Source organism: Castor canadensis, chromosome 15 (assembly GCF_047511655.1).
Source record: "Castor canadensis chromosome 15, mCasCan1.hap1v2, whole genome shotgun sequence".
In the NCBI taxonomy this organism is placed as follows: domain Eukaryota; kingdom Metazoa; phylum Chordata; class Mammalia; order Rodentia; family Castoridae; genus Castor; species Castor canadensis.
The window spans coordinates 46,568,711-46,592,609 of record NC_133400.1 but is presented as its reverse complement, the minus strand read 5'-3'; the positions used below and the strand labels follow the sequence as shown (position 1 = coordinate 46,592,609).

Genomic DNA, 23,899 nt, shown 5'->3' with positions numbered 1-23,899 from the left:
ATTGGTTTTGTTTTCTTATAAATATCTTTAACACAAACAGTGTTGCTTTAATTGATTCACATGGTTCATTTCATTGGAGCTGCAAAGCCAGTGGTCCTCTGCTTTACTAGACTTAGGTATATGTCCAATATCCACCATCCAATTAGTGATATCTGATTTTATTCATTTGTAAATCAAACAACATTGCTCATTTCATGACTACTGCAACTAGTTTTGAGGTCTTTACTCTCATTTTCTATTTTTATTATTATTAGAATTCACCTCATTTGTGTCAAAAGCATGTTTAGTGTCTGATTTCTTATTTTCATAGTCTAATTTATTTTCAGTGAAACAAACTTTAGAAGATGACTGGCGAGTGTTCACGTACCAAGAACATGGAGGAAACAGATTTTCACATATGCAGGGTCCAGGCTGTGAAATGCCAGCTCTGGTGCAGATGTGCATCCCCATCAAATGTCAAACATCACTGGGACTTGGATGAGCCTTGGGATTCATCCCTAAAAGTTGACAGACATCTGTGGGAAAGTTGTCGTTATATTTAACTGGACTTAAAGTGGAGTGGAACTTGAGGATGATGAAGGCCTTGGTGCCAAGAAAACTCTTCTACAAACAAAATCCCACAAACCCACTTTTCAATGCCCACACACTCACTAAATCCAGACAGTATCCATGGGAATTTAGTGGATGCACTAACAGAAGGCTGTTACAGTGATTTCCAAGATGATGGCAATGTGTGTCCTCAGCTGAGGAGAAAGCAGTGCACATTTTCCAGATGCAATGAAAATGCACGGCTGCATAATTTCTACCTCTTCTCTTTGACTCAGCCTTTTTGTTCATGTTCTCTTACTTTTATTTTATACTATTAAATCTATAATGAATCCACAATTAATTTTGAAGCATGGTTGTATATTATTTTGATTTTTTAAATTAGTCACTCATTTGCCCATGCATCCATATTTCCAAACTATGTAGAAATATCACATTAAGAAACTCTGTGTTCCCAGTATTCGAGATTGAGACCTCAGCCCTATATGTCATCCCCCTCCTGCTCCTTCTTTTCTGCTTTCTCCTTGCTACCCTTCTGCCACATTTGTCTCCTCCTTCTGCAGCTGTGAGGGTCCAAGAGTTTCATTCCACAGTCCCAATTAGGCCACATTCCCAACTCCCTGAACACACTATTAGACAAGTGACTTTGCCCATATACATTCTTCCTGGCTTACTTCCTGCCTGTGTTCTCCAAGTTTCCCTCCCAGATCTTGAATGTCTCCATAACCCGTGCCTGAGCCCTGCTTGTTCTCTCCCTCATACTTCCTGGATCACAGAACTAGGAAGTCTGAGTCCAACTCACCAGTACCTTGTCTTCACACTCACTTCCCACAGCAATAGTTGTGGAGCCTGTTGGCATGGGCAGGTGAAAATGAGCACTGCACAGAGAGTGAAAGGAGATCAAATTACTTGGCAATCATCAAAGCAATCACTTCACTCAACACGAATGACCAGAGCATAACTAAAGTATGTGAAATTTTAAGAAGAAGTCAGATATTTACAGAGTCTCAAAGTGTCTTTGAACAAGATTTTTATTAAATACAACAGAGCAAATAGCAACTATACCATGGGCAAATGTGTCAGATAGCCCTTAACCACAAATATAGTTAACATTGACCAATAATGGAACCAAGTGACAGTATTTGCTGTTCTATTTCCTTATGACTATAGAACTGAGGTCCCCAGCTATTTCTTGGCTCTTGGTTTATAGCTACCTTCAAGTCCTAGGGGTCATCTCCAATTTCTAAGACTGTTCACAGTTCTTAGTCAGGTGGGCTTCCTCAACATGCCTGCTGACTTCAACAAGCCAGGAGGGTCTGCCAGTCCACAGGAATCTGATGCATTAGAAAGGACTCAGCATCACTTGTTTGACACTACATCCCACATGGCATAATCATGTGGAAACATTGTACAAACTCAATCTGAAGAAAAATTTACAAAATAACTGACCTATGAGGTACAAAAACATAAATGTGATGAAAACCAAGGAAAGACCTAGGAAATATCCCATATTAAACGAGACTAAAGAAACAAAACCATGAGGTGCAGTGAATGATGGAGTAGAAAAATTCACCATCTTGGATTTTCTTGGCTACACTGAACATCATTGAGATTACTGGCAGAATCTGAATATGCTTGTAAATTATATATAACTATTGAACCTATAATTATTTTATAGCCATATAAAATAATTCATTATTTTTAGAAAATACAAGTGTTTGGGAAAAAAGAAGAAGCATGCCTGGAACTCACAAATGGTTCAGAGAAAAATCTTTACTATAAACGTACATTTATATTTATCTAGCAAGACACAGGGAGAGGGGGAAAAAAGGACAGCGCTCATGTAGTAAAATGTCAACATTTGGGAATGTTCTTTGTACTAGTCTTACAAATTTCATATAATCCTGAAATTGTCAAAGTAGAATATTTCCCAAAGAAAAATAAATTCTAAAATGACATTAATAAATTGTAGCTCACTGCATATATCAAACTAAATACATATAAATGAAAAAATTACAAGTTTTATTAGATACAGGTATTTACATAATCTCAAAGTACTCCCCCCAAAGTAATTTAATTTAAGAATATACAAACTTAAAAAATTATGAGAGAGAAGCTACCCAGCAGATACCACTAATGACATAATTAATAATAGAAAAATCTAAATTACAGGTCACATGACAGGATTCCATGAAAAAAATCACAGAACAACTTGTGTGATACTCTTGCCAAAAACATATGCTCTGGCTAGAATCATAATTATGCATCAGAAAAATTCCACTGAGAGACATGCTGTATAAATTCTACCTTAAACTATTCAAGATCATGAGGGTCAAGGAAAGATGATGGAATGTGGCAGAATGAAGGATGTGAAGAATACAACAATGGAGTACAATCCATGGATCAGAATGGGATCACTTTGATATCAAGGACAATATGCACAAGTGGGGAGACCTGAAAACAAATGTGAGGATGAAATGATAGCATTTTTCAGTGTGAACATAGTGATTATAAAGGTTGTATTGTGGTTAACTGGAATGTTCTGACTTGTACAAAATACTAAGATAATATGGGTAGTGACATCTCTCAGCAGTTTACTCACAAATGGTTAATAGCTGGAAAATTCTTGATATTAGAACTGGAAATTTCCTCTAATTTTAAGAGTGCTTCTAAAAATTTAATCAAGGATGAATAAACAAGTAGAAAAAGTAAAAGACCTGAGCAATACTTTCTCCAGAGGAAAGAACTAGACATAAGTGTATAAAATTGAAATTATTTTTTAAATTATATAAGTTTAATTGCTCTGGCTAGGAATTCCAGTACTATGTTGAATAGGAGTGGAGATAGTGGGCATCCTTGTCTGGTTCCTGATTTTAGAGGGAATGGTTTTAATTTTTCTCCGTTAAGTATAATGCTGGCTGTAGGTTTGTCATATATAGCTTTTATAATGTTGAGGTACTTTCCTTCTATTCCTAGTTTTCTTAGAGCTTTTATCATGAAATGGTGTTGGATCTTATCAAAGGCTTTTTCTGCATCTATTGAGATGATCAAGTGGTTTTTGTCTTTGCTTCTGTTAATGTGGTTTATTACGTTTATTGATTTTTGTATGTTGAACCACCCCTGCATCCCTGGGATGAAGCCTACTTGGTCGTGGTGAATAATCTTTTTGATGTGTTGTTGAATTCGGTTTGCCATTATTTTGTTGAGGATTTTTGCATCAATGTTCATTAAGGAGATTGGCCTATAGTTCTCCTTTTTGGAGGTGTCTTTGCCTGGTTTTGGGATAAGTGTAATACTGGCTTCATAAAATGTGTTTGGCAGTTTTCCTTCCCTTTCTATTTCGTGGAACAGTTTAAGGAGGGATGGTATCAGTTCTTCTTTAAAGGTCTGATAGAATTCAGCAGGGAATCCATCAGGTCCTGGACTTTTCTTTTTGGGGAGACTCTTGATTGCTGCTTCAATTTCATTTGGTGTTATAGGTCTATTCAGGTGATTAATTTCCTCTTGGTTCAGTTTTGGATGATCATATGTATCTAGAAATCTGTCCATTTCTTTTAGATTTTCAAATTTATTTGAATATAGGTTCTCAAAGTAGTCTCTGGTGATTTCCTGGACTTCCATGGTGTTTGTTGTTATCTCCCCTTTTGCATTCCTGATTCTACTAATTTGGGTTTTTTCTCTCCTCATTTTAGTCAGGTTTGCCAAGGGGTCTATCGATCTTGTTTATTTTTTCAAAGAACAAACTTTTTGTTTCATTAATTCTTTGTATGGTTTTTTTTGTTTCTATTTCGTTCATTTCAGCTCTTATTTTTATTATTTCTATCCTTCTATTTGTTTTGGGATTTGCTTGTTCTTGTTTTTCTAGGAGTTTGAGATGTATCACTAGGTCATTGATTTGGGATCTTTCAATCTTTTTTAATATATGCACTCACGGCTATAAACTTTCCTCTCAAGACTGCCTTAGCTGTGTCCCATAGGTTCCGGTAGGTTGTGTTTTCATTTTCATTGACTTCCAGGAACTTTTTAATTTCCTCTTTTATTGCATCGATGATCCATTCTTCATTAAGTAATGAGTTATTTAGTTTCCAGCTGTTTGCATGTTGTTTGTCTTTACTTTTGTTGTTGAGTTCTACTTTTACTGCATTAAACATAGTACTGGAATTCCTAGCCAGAGCAATTAGGCAAGAAGAAGGAATAAAAGGAATACAAATAGGTAAAGAAACTGTCAAAGTATCCCTATTTGCAGACGACATGATCCTATACCTTAAAGACCCAAAAAACTCTACTCAGAAGCTTCTAGACATCATCAATAGCTATAGCAAGGTAGCAGGATATAAAATCAACATAGAAAAATCATTAGCATTTCTATACACTAATAATGAACAAACTGAAAAAGAATGTATGAAAACAATTCCATTTACAATAGCCTCAAACAAAATCAAATACCTAGGTGTAAACCTAACAAAAGATGTGAAAGACCTCTACAAGGAAAACTATAGACTTCTGAAGAAAGAGATTGAGGAAGACTATAGAAAGTGGAGAGATCTCCCATGCTCATGGATTGGTAGAATCAACATAGTAAAAATGTCGATACTCCCAAAAGTGATCGACATGTTTAATGCAATTCCCATCAAAATTCCAATGACATTCATTAAAGAGATTGAAAAATCTACTGTTAAATTTGTATGGAAACACAAGAGGCCACGAATAGCCAAGGCAATACTCAGTCAAAAGAACAATGCAGGAGGTATCACAATACCTGACTTCAAATTATATTACAAAGCAATAACAATAAAAACAGCATGGTACTGGCACAAAAACAGACCTGAAGACCAGTGGAACAGAATAGAGGACCCAGATATGAAGCCACACAACTATAAGCAACTTATCTTTGACAAAGGAACTAAAAATATATGATGGAGAAATAGCAGCCTCTTCAACAAAAACTGCTGAGAAAACTGGTTAGCAGTCTGCAAAAAACTGAAACTAGATCCATGTATATCATCCTGCACCAAGATTAACTCAAAATGGATCAAGGATCTTAATATCAGACCCCAAACTCTTAAGTTGATACAAGAAAGAGTAGGAAATACTCTGGAGTTAGTAGGTATAGGTAAGAACTTTCTCAATGAAACCCCAGCAGCACAGCAACTAAGAGATAGCATAGATAAATGGGACCTCATAAAACTAAAAAGCTTCTGTTCATCAAAAGAAATGGTCTCTAAACTGAAGAGAACACCCACAGAGTGGGAGAAAATATTTGCCAACTATACATCAGACAAAGGACTGATAACCAGAATATATAGGGAACTTAAAAAACTAAATTCTTCCAAATTTAATGAACCAATAAAGAAATGGGCACGTGAACTAAACAGAACTTTCTCAAAAGAAGAAATTCAAATGGCCAAAAAACACATGAAAAAATGCTCACCATCTCTAGCAATAAAGGAAATACAAATTAAAACCACACTAAGACTCCACCTCACCCCTGTTAGAATAGCCATCATCAGCAACACCAACAACAACAGGTGTTGGCGAGGATGCGGGGAAAAAGGAACCCTCTTACACTGTTGGTGGGAATGTAGACTAGTACAACCACTCTGGAAAAAAATTTGGAGGCTACTTAAAAAGCTGGACATCGATCTACCATTTGATCCAGCAATACCACTCTTGGGGATATACCCAAAAGACTGTTACTCCAGAGGCACCTGCACATCCATGTTTATTGTGGCACTATTCACAATAGCCAAGTTATGGAAACAGCCAAGATGCCCCAGCACTGACGAATGGATTAAGAAAATGTGGTATCTATACACAATGGAATTTTATGCAGCCATGAAGAAGAACGAAATGTTATCATTCGCTGGTAAATGGATGGAATTGGAGAACATCATTCTGAGTGAGGTTAGCCTGGCCCAAAAGACCAAAAATCATATGTTCTCCCTCATATGTGGACATTAGATCAAGGGCAAACACAACAAGGGGATTGGACTATGAGCACATGATAAAAGCGAGAGCACACAAGGAAGGGGTGAGGATAGGTAAGACACCTAAAAACTAGCTAGCATTTGTTGCCCTTAACGCAGAGAAACTAAAGCAGATACCTTAAAGCAACTGAGGCCAATAGGAAAAGGGGAACAGGTACTAGAGAAAAGGTTAGATCAAAAAGAATTTACCTAGAAGGTAACACCCATGCACAGGAAATCAATGTGAGTCAATGCCCTGTATAGCTACCCTTATCTCAACCAGCAAAAACCCTTGTTCCTTCCTATTATTGCTTATACTCTCTCTACAACAAAATTAGAAATAAGGGCAAAATAGTTTCTGCTGGGTATTGAGGGGGAGGAGAGGGAGGGGGAGGAGTGGGTGGTAAGGGAGGGGGTGGGGGCAGGGGGGAGAAATGACCCAAGCCTTGTATGCACATATGAATAATAAAAGAAAAATGAAAAAAAAATAAATTAAAAAAATTAAAAAAACAAAAAAAAATAAATAAAATTATATAAGTTTAATGACACTATAACAATTACAATACATTAAAACACTGACCATGGCTATAGTAGGAGTGGGACAAAATGATCTTCAGATCATTATTGTAGTGATAATAACTGAAAAATAAAATGACCTTCACTAAAGTGAAGTTTATCTCCATGTAAACACAAATGACAGTTTGGTTGTTTGGGAATTGTCTGAACTGTTAGCATTTAGATAGTTCAAGTGCATAAAACTGCAAACTGGCTTTAATTTGAAGAATCCAGTTAAGAGATAATTAAATATGCTAAGAAACAATTTAAAATATTGTATGATTCTTCCTCATCCACAAATGAAACAAAAATATTCTCCTTCAAGAAAGGTTTCACATCATACATTTAATTGGAAAAAATTAAAATGTTATTTGAACAACACAATAAATAAAATATTTATTTCTTTGAAGTCTCTGCCTATTTTGTGATGCTTTCTTTAGAAAGACTTTGACATCACATAAAAGTAATTTGTAAGGGAGAAATTCTAAAGGACCCAGATTCAAATTAGTGGGACATGCAAAGAAAAGATGTCAAAGTTTATGAAGCATGAGTTGGTTTTAAAAAGTGAGGGCCATATTCATATTAATAAGAACAAAAACGGTATGTATGACTATAATAAAAGTTCCATTAAACATAATTTGCCAGTATTGCACCCTGAATTATTCATCACTGTGACCAACCATCAGAGATTCTATTTTTCCCACTCTTTCTTCATTTATCAATGGCTATGTGCTAAGTCACCATAATGAGCACTGGAATTAGAAGATGAAGATGATACAGTCCACTCCTCAACAATCCTGCATGGTAAAAAGGAAAAGCAGACACACAGGCAATTTCCACACAGTCATACACACTACAGCTCTTACAAATCAGGGCATTACTGGAACAAATAGAAGGGACTTATATCTCAGTTTTACATCAATATTGTAAGCTTTGATACAGGTGATATGAGTTGATATCTGAAGAATAAGGAAAAAACCTACCAGAAACAGGAAAGCAAGTCTGCAAACAGCTAGCGGTGAGATAGGACACTGTGGAATGGTTAAGTAGTCTGCATTGGTCCAATGCTGGAGGAAAGGTCAGAGCAGAGTGAGTGGTAAGAGATAAAGGTGAGTAACTTGGCAATAAACAAATTGATTTGGATATTTTTAGTCCATGCCAGGGAAAGTTAATCTTTTCCTGGTGACAAGAGGCAAACCAATGAGAGAAAAAAATGACAGGATATTTTAAAAGGCATATTTCAAGTGATTATTTATGAACCATAGTTGCTTCACTAAGTATTTCCAGAGAAATTCAGAATCATCTCTAGTTGAATGGCTAATATGATGCCTGGCACAACTGGCTAGAGTCTGGGTTTTTGGTCATAAACCTAAGATGATCATGATGCCTTTGTTTTTCATGAATGGTGTTAGTTGTATAGGCTGTCAGTTTCTTAGGAAGGTAGACATGAAGAAAGTATTGAAACAGAAAAAGAGATGCAAAGATGTTTTGAGATTTGCCTGAATAAATGAGAAATGAGCATATATTTCATTAGAAATGGTTATGTTTATCACACCTTTCATTTGACCAGTGTATGAAAACAAAAGGAAGGATGTCATTTGCTATTTAAATCTTATTTCAGGAATCAATTAATCTAAGGTTAATTCATAAATGTTGGCAACCTACCTTCATTTAGATCTCTAGTTACTGCTTCATTCAACCCTTGCAGCATCTGAAGGAAATCAAATATTATTAGCTATGTTCAACATCAACAATACACCTCATCATAAAATGAGATATCACATAGCAAATGTGGGGTTTAAATAAGATTTGAGAGACTAAGCCTAGATTAAAGAGTCCTTTAAAAACTCATAAATAGAACAGCATCGGGCCATGGGACCATGAGAGGGCTGGAGCCGGGTCCCGAGGCTACAATGGAGGGAGATGTGCTAGACACACTGGAGGCCCTGGGATATAAGGGACCGCTGTCAGAAGAACAAGCCCTCACCAAGGCTGCTGAAGGCGGACTCTCCTCACCTGAGTTTTCAGAGCTCTGTATTTGGCTAGGCTCTCAAATAAAATCATTATGCAACTTGGAAGAGAGCATCACTTCAGCTGGGAGAGATGACCTGGAGAGCTTCCAACTTGAGATAAGCGGTTTTTTAAAAGAAATGGCCTGTCCATATTCTGGACTCGTATCAGGAGATATTAAAGACCGTTTAAAAAAGGATGACTGTTTGAAACTTGTGTTATTTTTAAGTACAGAACTTCAAGCTTTACAGATACTACAGAACAAGAAACGTAAAAATTCTCAATTAGATAAAAACAGTGAAATTTATCAGGAAGTTCAAGCTATGTGCGAGACCCTTGGTATACAGGAGTCACCTGCTTCTGACATTCTGCTTATGCTAAACCAAGTGGAATCGAAGGTAAAGGATATTCTCTCTAAAGTCCAGAAAAACCATGTGGGAAAACCACTGCTGAAAGTTAATTTAAATCCAGAACAGGTGGAAAAACTGGAAAGCATTAACCATGCCCTTTCCTGTGAATATGAGAGCCACCGGCTCATGTTAGTGAAGCGATTAGACGTGACCGTGCAGTCCTTTGGTTGGTCGGACAGGGCAAAGGTAAAAACAGATAACATAGCAAGAATTTACCAGCCTAAGCGCTATGCTCTGTCACCCAAGACAACAGTCACATTGGCTCACCTGCTTGCGGCTCGTGAAGATCTGTCCAAGATCATTAGGACAAGCAGTGGCACCAGCCGGGAGAAGACGGCATGCGCCATTAATAAGGTGCTGATGGGAAGAGTGCCTGACAGGGGAAGACGGCCAAATGAAATTGAACCACCACCCCCGGAAATGCCCCCTTGGCAAAAGAGACAAGAAGGCGGCGGAAGGGGTGGTTGGGGGAGTGGTGGAGGTGGTGGAAGAGGAGGTGGTGGGGGTGGAAGAGGTGGCTGGGGAGGTGGAGGTGGCTGGGGAGGGGGAGGGGGAGGGGGAGGAGGTGGTGGGGAAGGTGGGGTTAGAGGAGGTTTCCAAGGCAGGGGAGACTATGGTGGGAGGAGTGATTATGGTGGGAGAGGGGGCTATGGGGGAAGACGGGGCTGTGGTGGGAGAGGCTATGGAGATCCATATGGAGGAGGGGGTGGGGGTGGATACAGAAGATACTAAGAAGTGCAAAAAGTAGGCCGCAGTGCTTCTTGCTAGTGCGTTAGGCAGTGTTCTAGCAACATGCCTGAAGTCACCTGGAAGTGAGCATGGCCCCTCTTGGATCTGCTTAATATGTGAGACCATGATTCTAAACTAGCCTATCAGTTGAGCTCTTTAAGGATGGCTTTTCCATGTTCTGTGTACTTTTGAGCATGTTGTCTTTTTAAAAAACAAAATATATATATATTTTTTTAATGTAAATATTTATTACCATCAAACTTGGAAAATGAAAGTATTTTATTGTCATGATTAAATTTTGACTGTTAACCTGTATTTTGTTCAGGGTTGAAACACATAAATGATCCCACCTGTGATAGAAGGAATACAGACTCTTGCCTCTTTGGTATTCCTGTGGATGTGTTTTATATTTGTTAATTCTGTTGTACAAAACAGGGAAAAAGGCTGATAGTTGTGTTTAGTAGGTAGTTGTCATGATTTTTTTTAATAAGATGAGAATCCTCTGGTCAGCTATCTTTTAAAGTATCATTAATTGAAACCCAGGTTGTCTTTTTGCTCTGCTTACTTATTTTTCAATTGGACTTGACACCTGTGTGATTTTGTTTGACTGAAAAGTTAAACATAGTTTTGGAGTTTAAGTTAAAAATTGAGGTCAGAATTACTTTAAAGGAACCAGAGGTACATACCAATTTTACATTATGGTGTGAAAATATTCCTGTAAATGCTTCTCTTCTTCACCTGTGCCCTCCCTTCAGATGTGCACATACTACCAGGCAGGTGGAGTTGCAGCTTGCGGCATGGAGGCTGCAGTCTCCAGCCCGCTAGATAGGGTAGGGCTGGTAATTTGTTCACAGCACCGAGCAAGGAAATGGCTGTATATAACTTGATGATTGAAGCAGTCAAAGGCTTGGGGGTCAGAAGTTGTGAGTCCAAATTATGGCAAGGGTTGAAATAACCTTAGCTCAGAAGGATTGATTTGTCTTTGGTTGTCAAATGAAGAATGAGACACTTGCCCCCTGTTTAGGTTATTTCACAAAGACCTAAGTGTGAATGGAACTTGTTGAAAATTTATAGCAGGCCTGTTGTGAGTGGTGTAAGGGGTGAGTGGTATTTTTCTGTTAGCGCAGAGACTTAGAGAAAAAGGACCCAGGCACACCATGTTAGGAATCCACTGTAAAGTTTGTTGCAGTGGGTTCCCGGCCAGCACCTGTGCATGGCAGCTTTGCCATCGACCAGCGCAACAGAAACACTGTTACCAGTGATGAATGGTACTTGATGCTTGGCAGGAGTCTTGTTTGGTTTTGGTTTTATTTAAACCCTGTGGTGAAATCTAAAACAATGCTGAAACTTTAAAGTAAATATTGTGCATGCTATAGTCATGGCCTTGTATTTTTCAAGCCGACCCTTAGAATGTCTTCAGGATAGAAAAACAACATTTTTGGCTATTTATAAACTTAGACTTTTTGTGTGTTTATTTAATGATGACTTAATTTTATCTGTAGCAATTGAAAAAAGGTTTTTATGAAAACTATGAATTCTGAAAATTAAAAATATCTAAGTAGAAAAAAACTCATAAATAAAATAAAATACCTACTTATTTTAAGTTTCGATCATATTGAAGTGTTAAGTTGTTTGGATTAATAGCTTTAAAAGTACAATTAATATTGATCTTCTGAAGATACCTCACTTCAGAACATTGATAATTTTGTGTTATTAATAACAGGTTTATAAGTCAAAACATATTTTATACTGAATGCATCACTTTGTAATTCTTAGTGAAACTATACATTTCATAAAATATTTTCACTTAAGCATATTTTTCCTTAAAATGAACTTTACATTATGTACTTTTAGAAGAGTAGAAATTAAACATATGTTCTAAACTATTAAATTTTAGCAGAGAATCATCAATACATAAATGAAGAAAATGATATTTTAAAATGTCATATGAAAATTCTACTGGCAAAAGATTTAAAATATTATACTATCTTGATTATGATTAAACATTTCTTTATCAAGACTTGAAAATTTCTAAAACTTTCCTTGATAGATACATGTTAGAGCTACATTTAAGACTTCAGTTTCTTTGATCCATACATTTTTGGAATTAGACAAAAGTAAAAGAATACGTAGTTACTTAATCATGATTGAATTTCCATTACAAATTAGGAACAATTGTTTGTGAGCATGTGCACACACACGTTGGCATGTATGTGTGTGCATGTGTGGCATGTGTGGTTTTTAGAGACAGGGTCTTGCTATTTATCACTGAACTTCTGATCATGTGGCCTAATCCATTTGGATTATAAGTAAACACTATCATACCCAGCATAGAACAATTTTTTAAACAGTTAAAGATAGTTATCCACTTTACTATGGAATGTATGAGAATACTTCAAAGTATATTGGGTAGTTCCAAGAGACACCTATGACATTCCTCTTTTTCGATTAATATCTAACAAAATATCAGATACATTCCTCTTTCTCAATTAATATCTAAGAAAATATCAGATACATGGATTCAAGGAAAGTAAATTTCAAAAAACAAGGGAGGGCAGCAGAAAAATGGATAGTTACAGAGCAGGGTAACCTCAGAACAAGTGAACTTCAGAACTATAAAAGAAACATAGGGAAAATTTCACTCATGTGGATCACAGAGTAGCCACATACTGTAAGACACCCCCTCCATGCCCAGTGCTAGCTGAGTGAACAGGTGAGCTGTGCAGAGTGTGTACTGCCCCACTTCATCCCTGCCTGTGTATTTGTGTAGTGAGAACTAGTCATGCACCACACACACTTATTGGCAAATTAAGCTCCAGCCAAGCAGTGTAAACCTTATCACAGATGAGCCAGAACTACCAGGTGCCCTGAATACCCAACCTAGGACAAGCTACAGCCCCAGGGTAAGCAATGGTAGAAAAAAAAACTCAGTGGAATCAAACCCACCCACTAGGTGGACATAGATGCCTATCCTGCCCAGCTGCTGTTGCACGTGCGTGGAGCTGCTCACTCCTGTTAAAATGGCTATCATAGAGAAATCAAACAACAACAACAAAAAATGTCAGCGAGAATGTGGGGAAAAAAGGAAACCTCATACACTGTTGGTGGGAATGTAAATTAGTATAACCACCATGGAAAACAGCATGGAGGCTACTCAAAAATCTAAAAATAGAACTGTCAACTGATGAGCAAAACCACTCTGAGAGATTTAACCAAAGGAATGTAAGTCAGGTTACAATAAAGACACCTACACACTCATGTTTATTGCAGCATTATGAACAATAGCCAAGCTATGGAAACAATCGAGATACATTACTACTACTGAATAGATTAATAAAAATGTGGTGTTTGCAAACAATGATGTTTTATTCAAAGATAAATGAGAATGAAATTTTATCCATTGCAGGAATGTGGATGGAATGGGAAAACATCATCTTCAGTGACATTAGTCAGTCAATGTCTTCAGTTTTCCTCTCATATATGTAATATAGGCTCAAAAATGCAAGCAATAGTTTATATACACAGAAATATAAACAGAGCATCTATTCAAAAGTGAGGCTAGGTGGAGACCCAGGGATGGGGAAAAGAAAGATAGTGAATAATAATGAAGTACATTACATCTGTGTAGGAACAAGTTGCAAAGTAACATGCTAAAAATTGTTAAACAACACAGGATACAGGAAAGGTAAGCAACTGCACTGGAGGAGGGATACAATGACTTAAGCACAATACTTGTACAGATATAATATGAAGACAAAAATCCCACTAAACAATGAACACACACCTAAAAACAAAAGACAAGAATGGCAAACTGGTTAAGCTAAGGGATGGGTATTAAAAAAGAAGTAAAGAAGGTGAATGTGGCTGATATACATTCTATACTGGATTGAAAAGAGGTTCCATCCCCTTCTGCCTCTTTGGTTGGGGTTTTATTAAGGATTGCACAGTACTGGGTGGTTGTTAAGTTCTGGTGTTTCTTTGCCAGGCAAAATGAGAACTATTTGACGTGCTCCTTCATTTGGTGATGTGGTGTATGTTCTGACATTCACATGAACAGTGGAATTAGAAGAGAAGCAGGATCATGTTGCCTGGAGATGTAAAGATATTCTTGACTTCTCTCACATGGGTGAATGGCTTGAGGGGGAGATATGAAAATGACAAAGAGGAGAAAAAAATGTCTTTTCTTAAATCATGTAACTGAAAACAGGCTGATATGTAAAGTGAGTTATTGAGCTAAACTACAGTTGTGAGTATATTTAGGTGTTTATCCTGGTCACAAGAACAGAAGCACTAACCAGGGTATGAAAAGCAAAGGCAATCCAGATCAATCTGGGCTGACTGCAAAACTCTGTTCCTTATGTTTGGGTTCACATGTAATTCCCCAAATGACTTTCCACATGCCTTTTTTTAATTAATTTTTCCACAAAAACACATAAGTTCAAGTTAGTTAATAATGCTAAAAAGTAAATAATCATCATGAGAAAAACAAGTAATGTGTCTAAACATTGTGGACTCCTAAAAAATATGACAACAATAAAGAAGTAGAAAAAAACAACTTTTAAAAGCAGTATATAGTATAAAAACATACTAATGAATTATGTAAATGAGCAATGTGACATAAAACAAAATCTTAAATATTTACTTGAAAAATTATTTCTCCCTCAGTGTACAGAATTCATAACAACTTCTGTATTATTTAGCTGCATAAAAGATACTAAACTTTTATGTTAACACAAAGTGAGGTCAAGTTGTGTAGATTTGTTTCTCACAGAATCCGAAACCATTCTAACGAATCTTCTTTTTCTTAATTTTACTGTGCTCCACTAATATATTATTTTTCCTCTAACTATTCATCTATTTTTCCTGACCTTGCACCCAAGCATGGCAGACAGAGAATGCAAGAGGCCCAAGATTCTATAGTAGCTGTTTGCAAGGGGGAAGAAACTACACTAACTGCCACAATGGTTTTTCTTCTTAAAAAGGACAGAAACTGACTTAATTTTTCAGAGGGATGAAGGAAACTGAGTGTGGGATGTCTACAAGGCCCAAGGAGCCAGGGCTGGCAAATTATGAAGCAACATATTGTGACTGAAATCCAGATGAGGTAAAGTCAGCTGGATCTTTGCCTCTGGATCTTTTGCCTCTCTGTTATTTGCGTCTAATGGCAGAGTCTATTTCTCAAAGCATTGTGGCTCTGAAAAGAATACCCCTGCTTCTGAATCTACACAGGAAGTAGCATCCATACCAGACTGCAAAATCAAGGCTTGTCCAAGAAACAATTCAAACAATGAAGGAGAGAAGAAAATGCAGGTCCAACATAGCTCAGACCCAGCACAGGCTATGAAAGAAGAAACTAAAAGAAAAGAAGATTGGATCATATCAATTCTACAAGGAGCACTCAATGAACTTCACCTTACACTTCAATCAAGTTACAAAAAAGGGTGCTTTAATCCTTACCTTACCCAGTAAATTCACTACTCAAATCAATTGCAATAGTTTAAGAATAACTATAATTGCTAAAATTAGAGATAAGGGCAAAATAGTTTCTGCTGGGTATTGAGGGGGGAAGCGGGAGGGGGTGGAGTGGGTGGTAAGGGAGGGGGTGGGGGCAGGGGGGAGAAATAAACCAAGCCTTGTATGCACATATGAATAATAAAAAAAAAATAAAAAAAAAAAACTATAATTGCTAAACCTCAATGTGTCTTTCCTTCCTCCCCAAGGATATTAACTATATATGCATTATATAATTATAGTATGTGTTAGAATGTAAAATATAAAATTATGAATAACTTTATTAATGAACATTTAAAAGAACCATTGAGATGATTCCCCTAAACGTGTAAAGACAGACCATCATGTCTGCCTTTCATGACTTCAGCACCTCAGAGCTCAGTCATTAAGGGGCTGTTATAGCTCTACTGTTATGAGCTCCAACCAATCCGGCTTTGTGATTTGGAATCGGGTCATGCTATTGGCTACTTCATAACTTTAAACTGCCAATGACATCATTTGCCCACCAAGCCTCCTGCCGCGTGGGTAGAATCTTGGGGTTTCCATGGAGTTGTCTGTAAACAAATTTGAATCATTGCAAGTGACCAGTGACCAGTGACCAGTTACTAGTGTCCTTCGGACTTGACACACGCACCGAACAGCTTCAGCTACCCAGACAAGTTTCATCTCCTCATTTCTTGTATCTGTAGTTGATGTTAACACTTCTCTGACCATGTTGGGTAAGGAAAGAAAGGTTTTTTAAACATAGCTTTTGAAAACTAATGAAAAAAATAGCTTTCATCCATGACTAAATTTAGTAGTAGAGTAAAACAGCTTAGAATAATGGGGGGGGGGGGAGAATTACAGTAGATATATGGGAACATAATTTCACTTCTGGCTTTGACTTTACTAGGTATGTAACTTTGGACTGATTGTATACTCACTCAGTAAATGTTTCCTCATCTGCTACATGAGGATGGCGTTAGGCCCATGTACTGTTCCTTTCCCTCCTCTAATATTGAGTGTAAAGGGCATGTGAATAGTGAAATCAGAGACTTCTTGAGACTGTTAGTTTCATCAGAACCAGAGAAAAAACTAGATGGTATTAAAAATGACTACTATATGCCAATATGTTTCATCTACAACAGTCAATCCCTCCCCTAATACTTCCACTTTAGTGTTTCAAATTTACAACGACCAAAATTATCTTTGGGTTTTGGAATTTTCTGTTTAAACTAGGTAAAAAGGGACATAAGAAGGAAAGAAGGAGGAGACTGAGTTATATGAAGGAAAGATTTTCTAGAGTAAGGAAGTTTGGGACTGTTTTCATTAAGCATAAGCCAAGAGTAACTGGAGGGGTGAAGAAAATGTAAAAGTGAGGGAAGAAAAAAGCCTAACAATGAAAGAGATGCAGAGGAGGGAGACATTCTCAAGAAAAAAGAGATGACCTGGGGCAGTATTTTGAAGAGAACTAAAAATTTTTAAATTAACACACAACACACGTAGAATGAAATCTACTCAGAGCAAAACAAACTGAAGTTAGTTTTGGGAAATGCTTGTATTGCTGGATTAGGAAGGTAAATAAGAGAAGAATAGGGTATCACCCATAAAGGCAGTTAATCAGAAAAGTTCCATTTGATTATATTTTTTCTATTGACTCTGGACACAGATGACACTTGACAGTTTTGTATATGAATAATTTAGAGACATATTTTAGAAATGATTCTGCCAATAAACACACTAAGAAGGGGCTATAGAGAAGGCTGGTATAACAGAATCATCAGTGTCCTATTTCATTCTGATTTTTAAAATACATGGAATTTTAAAAATCATGCATCTTAACTTGAATCAGTAGAAAGTTTCAAGTTAAAGCTACTTTTAATCTTTCAATAATATTTTTCCTTTTTTGACACTACTGGGGTTTGAACTGAAGGTCTAACATTTGCTAGGCAGGCACTCTACCACTACAGCTATACCTCCAGCCCAATTACTCTCTTCCTAAAACAGAATACACAGTTATTAATAGTCAATAACTGTTTTTAGACACAAGATTCAAAAGAAAGAACTTTCTAAAAACAAAAAGTCAGTCTCCACATCTCTAATTCCACATTTATGTAAAACAAAGTTGTGAAATCTTTTGAATTTTCAATATTTAAAAGAATTGTTTTGGGCTGGAGGTGTAGCTCAAGGACAGAGTGCATGCTTATCAATTACAAGGCCCTCAGTTAATATTTCATGAAATCCCACGCAAAATTTTTTCATTGCATCAGTTGAATTTTAGTGGTAATTTTTTCAGACTTTAGGTATGATATTTTCCTATAAGTTGAAGATGACCATTAGCTAGCTTTTGAGGATAAATATAGAAACTTTCATTATCTTTTTGAAACACTTTTTAAATGTTTTTTTCTGATTTTTATGTGTCTACATTAATTGAACTATCTGTCTGGTAGGATTAATATCTACTACATGGTACGTAATATTCAGAAAAATATGATTGAGCACCATTAACATAATTCCTTTACATTTTTTGCTTTACTCTCAATTTTATACCATTTTATTTTGTTTTGTTTTATTTGTTGGTTAGGGGATGATGTCTTGCTATGTGGCTCAATTTGCCATCAAACACTTGAGCTCAAGCAACTCTTCTACTCAGCAATTGACAGTTCTGAGGCTACAGATGCACCCAGATTCATACAACCATTTATTGAAATATTGCTCTGCATAAAATATGACTCCCTAAATGTTTACATTTGCTGCATTTATCTGCTTGTTACACACTTTTTAAAGATATAGTTTCTCTGTGTTTATGTAATGATTAGAAATACATTCAAAAGAAATCAAGGTGTGGTGTTTGGTGCTTGTAAACCCAGCCACTCAGAGACTGAGATGAGAAGACTGTAAGCTTAAGGCCAGTCTAGAAAGCTTTGATGCTGACTACATATCCAAATTTACATTACAATCTACTTATTTGGTTTTGTTTTTTGTAGTTTGTCTGTCTTTGCATAGATTACTATGTATTCCTCCATACAAATCATGTACAAATGCCACTTTTTTTCTTGGATTGGATACCACTATTAATATTGAATGATAATAATATTGAATAATAATACATGAAGTATTAATAAAAATTCAATAATGCTGCATGACACTTGTGGCTGACAAAGTTTAAATAAATTTTTCCCAAAAGGAATTATTTTTGAGAAACTAACTCTCAGGTAGTTATTTTGACATAGGATCAGAAGTCAGTCTTTACAACGTTAAAAATGACCCTTTACATTTACCACCTGGTCTGTGTTGTAAGTGAACTCCATGTAATGACATGTGACTTGCAAAAAGAAAATGAAACAGAGAAGGAATAGCATACTGTTGCTTTCCTTCCTTCCTTTCTTCCTTCCTTCATTCCTTCCTTCCTCTCTTTCATTCTAGGCAGTACTAGGGATTGTACTCAGGGCTTCATGACTGCTAGGCAGGTGGTCTACAATTTAATTCACACCACCAGCCATTTTAGCTCCAGTTAATTTTGAAATATGTCTCACGTTTTGCGTGGGCCGGACTGGACTGTGATGCTTTTACTTTATGCTTCCCATCATAGCTTGGCTGACAGGTATTGGTTGAGATGGGGTCTGGTGAAATTTTATTTCCTATGCTGGTCACATATAACAATTCTCTAGATCTCATCCACCCAAGTAGCTAGAATTACAGGCTTGAGTCGTGGCCTAGCTAGTAATACTAGTCTCTAATGAATAAGAAAACAAAAAGCAATTATTAAAAGCTCTATTTCTCCTGGTTTTTGGTCATTTCTCAGAGGACAGCACCTGGTAAGAGAGTCAGGTTCTATAACATGATACAGATAACAAGGAGATATTTTATTGTAGCACTGGGGTCTGAGCTCAAGACCTCATATTTGCTATTAAGACACTATACCAAGTAAGCCAGTTTGTCAGCCCTTTTGAGGGGGGGTATTTTGGAGAAAGTGATTTTTGAACTACTTCCTGGGCCTGCTTCACACCATAATCCTCTTAAAGTCTGCCTCCAAGATAACTAGGATTACAGGCCTGTGCTACCACCTCCCAGCAGTGGGAGATCTTGATGGGAGAACTTGAAGGCATAGGTCTGGCCTCTCAGGCCCTCAGTTTGTTCACTTATAAAATGGTAATATTAGAAGTTCTCTAAGGATATCTTAGTCTTAAAATACTTCAATTCTAGAACACAGTTATGAGATTATACTAGGGCAGGCTCAAGAAAAAAGCCTAAAGAAAGCTGCATTTAGTCCTGGGAACAATGTAGAAACCAGGCTACTTTGGGTCTTCTGTGCACAAATTAGATAAAGGTAGTTCATCAGAAGAGGACCAAACTGCTTCAACAGTTACAGGCATCTTACACTGTTTGATTTTTGGTATCTCAGTGAGTAATGGTATTAGAGACTTCTGGTTTACAACAACCTTAAGCTAATAGTGGTCAGCAAATAAAGTGAGAGTTTGTCAATCTCATCAGTTTACATCACCCTCTTTCTTCCTACAGAAAATTTCCAAAATCCACATTTGCTTGGAATTGACAATTCTCTACAGGTCTCTCTTCCTGTGCTGAGCAATGCCACTTCCCTAACAGGAAGAGTCTGCAACTTCTCCAGAGATTCTGGTCCAGATGTCACTCCAGCATGGCTAGAGCCATCAGTCTCTGACACCTCTTTCCAGTCACTCATGGGTAGTGCCTACCTTTACCAATATTCTAGCATAACCATGTCATCTCAATTTACTGCCCAGAGCCAGATCTCTACTTCAGCTCCCAACACAGTGGTTCCCCTCTATCCATCTATGCCTGCCAACTTTGTTCAGGTTGCACCATCTCATATTGCAAATCAAGGACATAGCCTGTCACTTCCCTACCAGGAAAGAAGTGAGGTCTATTATTATGATCAAAACACATTGGGGCCTCTGATATATCTAGAACATGGCTGCAGCCTGCAAACCTATGGCACTGTTTGGTATGCAGGGGGTAGGGCCTCTATCCCGCAACCAGAAATGGTGATGGTACAAAAGGAGGGTCAGACTACAAACATTATAACACCAGTTTCCACCTCTGGAGTCTTCCACTCTGGGACTGCTCAACCCATCACAGAAAATTTGAGTTTACAAGGTGAGTACAAAGGTCAAAAAAGGAAAAGAATGGTTAGCATTCAAAAGGACAGCCAACTCTTCAGATGAGTGGTGGTTAGTCCAGAGATAGGAAGAGTCCAAACCCTGAGATTTCAATCACTGTTCTCACTCAGGACTGTGAAGTTTCACATCCTATATAAGGAGGAGGGCTGAGGCCATGGCTGAAGTAGTACCATGCATGCCTCACAAGTTTACGATCTGAGTTCAAATCCCACAAACACCAAAAATTAAATAAGTAAATACATGTGGAAAAGCAGAACTCTGTAGTGCATTCATGATGCATTTCAGAGTCACTTAGAAGCACACTGAATAGGCCTCTCTGCCCTGGCAAACCCCCTACAATGTAATTTAAATATCTTCCCTAACATTGCTCTGATTTCTTTGGAAAACTTTTCCAAACCTTCATTTTCCATTTAATTTTCTTTAATTTCCTTGCTTTAAGTGATGTTGTAAAAGGATCCCAGTGTGCACACAGCATGCCCTTCTTTATGTATTTCATGAGGAAGAACTCCACTTTATCTCCCTAGTCGGTGGTTTACCATATTCTTATATTCACAAGGAGGGCAGAGAGAAATGAGTGTACCATATATGAGAATACAAGTCTTTAAAAAATTATTTTCATTTTTATGTGCTTGTGTTTAAAACCAGGGCCAAGAGCATAGGAGATAAGTGCTCTACTACTAAGCTGAACCACAAGCACAAAACATTTCATCTTTTCATAAATCACTTTCACTTTTTAAAACTTACATAAATCTTATGAAAAATTACATCAAAAGACCAGTAGTAGCAACTCAAGCACTAACCACCTATCACCTAACAGAGGGTACTACCATTGTCTTAAGAAGAGTCAGTAAAAAGGTTTTGCTCACTGTTGGCAGGGGTTGGTTGCTGTATTAGTGTATAGCTGGGAGATCCTACTTACTGGGGGATTGACTCCTTTTTTGACTACCTTCTACTGATGGAAATTTCCATGGGGATGGAGAATTCCTAGACTTGCAACTTCCAAGCCCGACATTTTGCCTTCCACAATCTCCAGAATTCCTCAAGTCCTGCTGTAGTATAAATGCTCAGATACTTGAGAGTAACCCACCACATGAACGTGGCAACATTTCATTAGTAGCTCCAGTCCAAAGTTCTACCAATACCTTGTTCTTGTCTCCAGCCCCATACAACAAACAAGTAGACAATGAGAATTTGGTTTAAATTAAAACCAAGCTTTCAAAGCCTCTGGATGCCTTCTGGGTCCCAATCAAAAATCATAATCCTCACATACTCCTTTAGAAATTTCTGACATTCACCAACTTCTGGCCTGCATTAGACTTTTGGGGTAAAAGGGGAAGTCTGGTTCTGAAAATGCCAATTTGTGAAATAATTGCCTAAGTCTTGAGGAACAAGGGACATTTAAAAACAGGAATGAATCTCGCAATAGTATTGCAGACATTGCTACATCGGTGGAACATATTCACATCTTGCCCATTTTCAATTCATTGACAGGCTTGGAACAATCCAAAGTTGGCACAGCCATCAAAGCCAATGATACAAACAACATCAAGGTGGAAAAGTCCAGCATCATAAAGGATCCCACTGGCCCACTGAGAAAAGAGGGTGAAGTTCAAAAGGCTAAAATTCAGCACCAGAACCGAAAGTGCCTGCTGGAGGGAGAAGTGGTTGTGTGCACTGCTGCATCCAGTGACAGACCTCCTGTGAACATCACCAAGCATTCTCACAAAAAACCTCCAAAAGCCACATCCAGCAGGGCCAGCAAAGCTAAAAACCAGGGACAGGAAAATGCCAAAAAGATCAGAGAAAACCTCTCTAATAAAACTGAAGAGAGTAAGCAGACAGGGAGCAAAAGGAAGTCAGAGAAGACAACCATTCCCAAGGCAAAGCGCAACAAAAATCAGTCTGAGTTTAGCCAAAAGAACTTTACTAAGCCTCAAAGTGCCCTGGGTATGCACCTGCTGGAATCAGTGCAGGTTTTCCATGCACTGGGGAAGAAAACTGATAAGAACATTGGGCCATCTTCCTGTCGGGCCCTGGGAAATTCAAGCAACACCAAAGGCTCCCAGTATTCTCCAGCTATCAAATCACAGCTGCGTATCCCACATAAAGGCAAAGAGCCTAAAAAAACTCAATTCAAAGCCCAGAACAAAAATAGCAGTGCTGGCAAGGAATGTCCTTCTCCATCCCAGTATAAGCTACCCCCTCCTGGAAAGGTCAAGTTGGTACCTTTAGCTTTTCCAAGGCTGGACAAGCCTCAGCCTCGACCTGTTTCTTGCAGACCACAGTCTCTTGCTTCGTGTAGGCCCTCATCATCTTACCCTGTCCGGCCTCATTCTAACACAGACCAATCTAAGGCAGTCAATGTATCTCAACTAGCTAGTCCCAAAACATCTTCAATTCATCCTGTCAAACCAGCTCAACCAATTTCAACCAATACAACACTATGGGGTTTGATCAAGCCTATCCAGCCAAATATATCTCAGTCTGCTGCTGCTAGACCTGCACCCTACAAAAAATCACCTACCACTTCTTTCCAGTGGGAGCCTGCTTCCACGGCTGTGACAAAGTTCCAGCGACCACCTAAGCTACAAACCCAATTTCTACTGCATGATTTCAGCTTGCAACCCATTCCATGGAGGAAACCCAATGTGCCTGAGCCAGTAATGTCAAGCCCCATCACAAAAGAGCAGAGGCCAGAGCGTGAGGCCATGAAAAGGAAGGCTCAGCAAGATCGTGAGCATGCTGCCAAATACCCTTTTTTGGGAAAACTTCAATTTTTCATCGGGAGGGAAAAAGAACTGGAAATTTCTCAATACTATGGTTATGTAATGTAAGAGCACCTAAGATTTTTGGTACCACCATAGATACCAAATGATTTTACATATGCATATACATAAGTTTATATAAATGTATGGATATATAACTACATACAATCTTTTAGATAAAAATGTAGATTAAATTTTAATTATTTTAATGTATTTTAAAAACTTAAGTGTTGTCATAGATTAGTAGATGAGCAATAAAGAGGCCGTTG

The 23,899-nt window shown here is 37.6% G+C and overlaps 1 protein-coding gene, 1 long non-coding RNA gene and 1 pseudogene across 2 annotated transcripts; 2 read left to right on the top strand and 1 right to left on the bottom strand.

The window, feature by feature from the left end:
• Positions 1-366: 366 nt before the first annotated feature.
• LOC141417205 (uncharacterized) lies at positions 367-8,126 on the bottom strand. The gene is made up of 3 exons (XR_012441794.1): positions 8,051-8,126; positions 1,349-1,424; positions 367-497 (listed from the first exon to the last, which is right to left on the bottom strand). It is a non-coding gene; the product is annotated as an uncharacterized lncRNA (long non-coding RNA).
• Positions 8,127-8,947: 821 nt separating this feature from the next.
• LOC109679906 (protein FAM98B-like) lies at positions 8,948-10,428 on the top strand. Its single transcript, XM_074055379.1, has one exon. The coding sequence runs from the start codon at positions 8,948-8,950 to the stop codon at positions 10,217-10,219; it is 1,272 nt and encodes a 423-aa protein (XP_073911480.1). The 3' UTR covers positions 10,220-10,428.
• A 1,001-nt stretch (positions 10,429-11,429) lies between these two features.
• On the top strand, positions 11,430-23,699 carry LOC109677072 (uncharacterized protein C2orf78-like; annotated as a pseudogene).
• Positions 23,700-23,899: the final 200 nt, after the last annotated feature.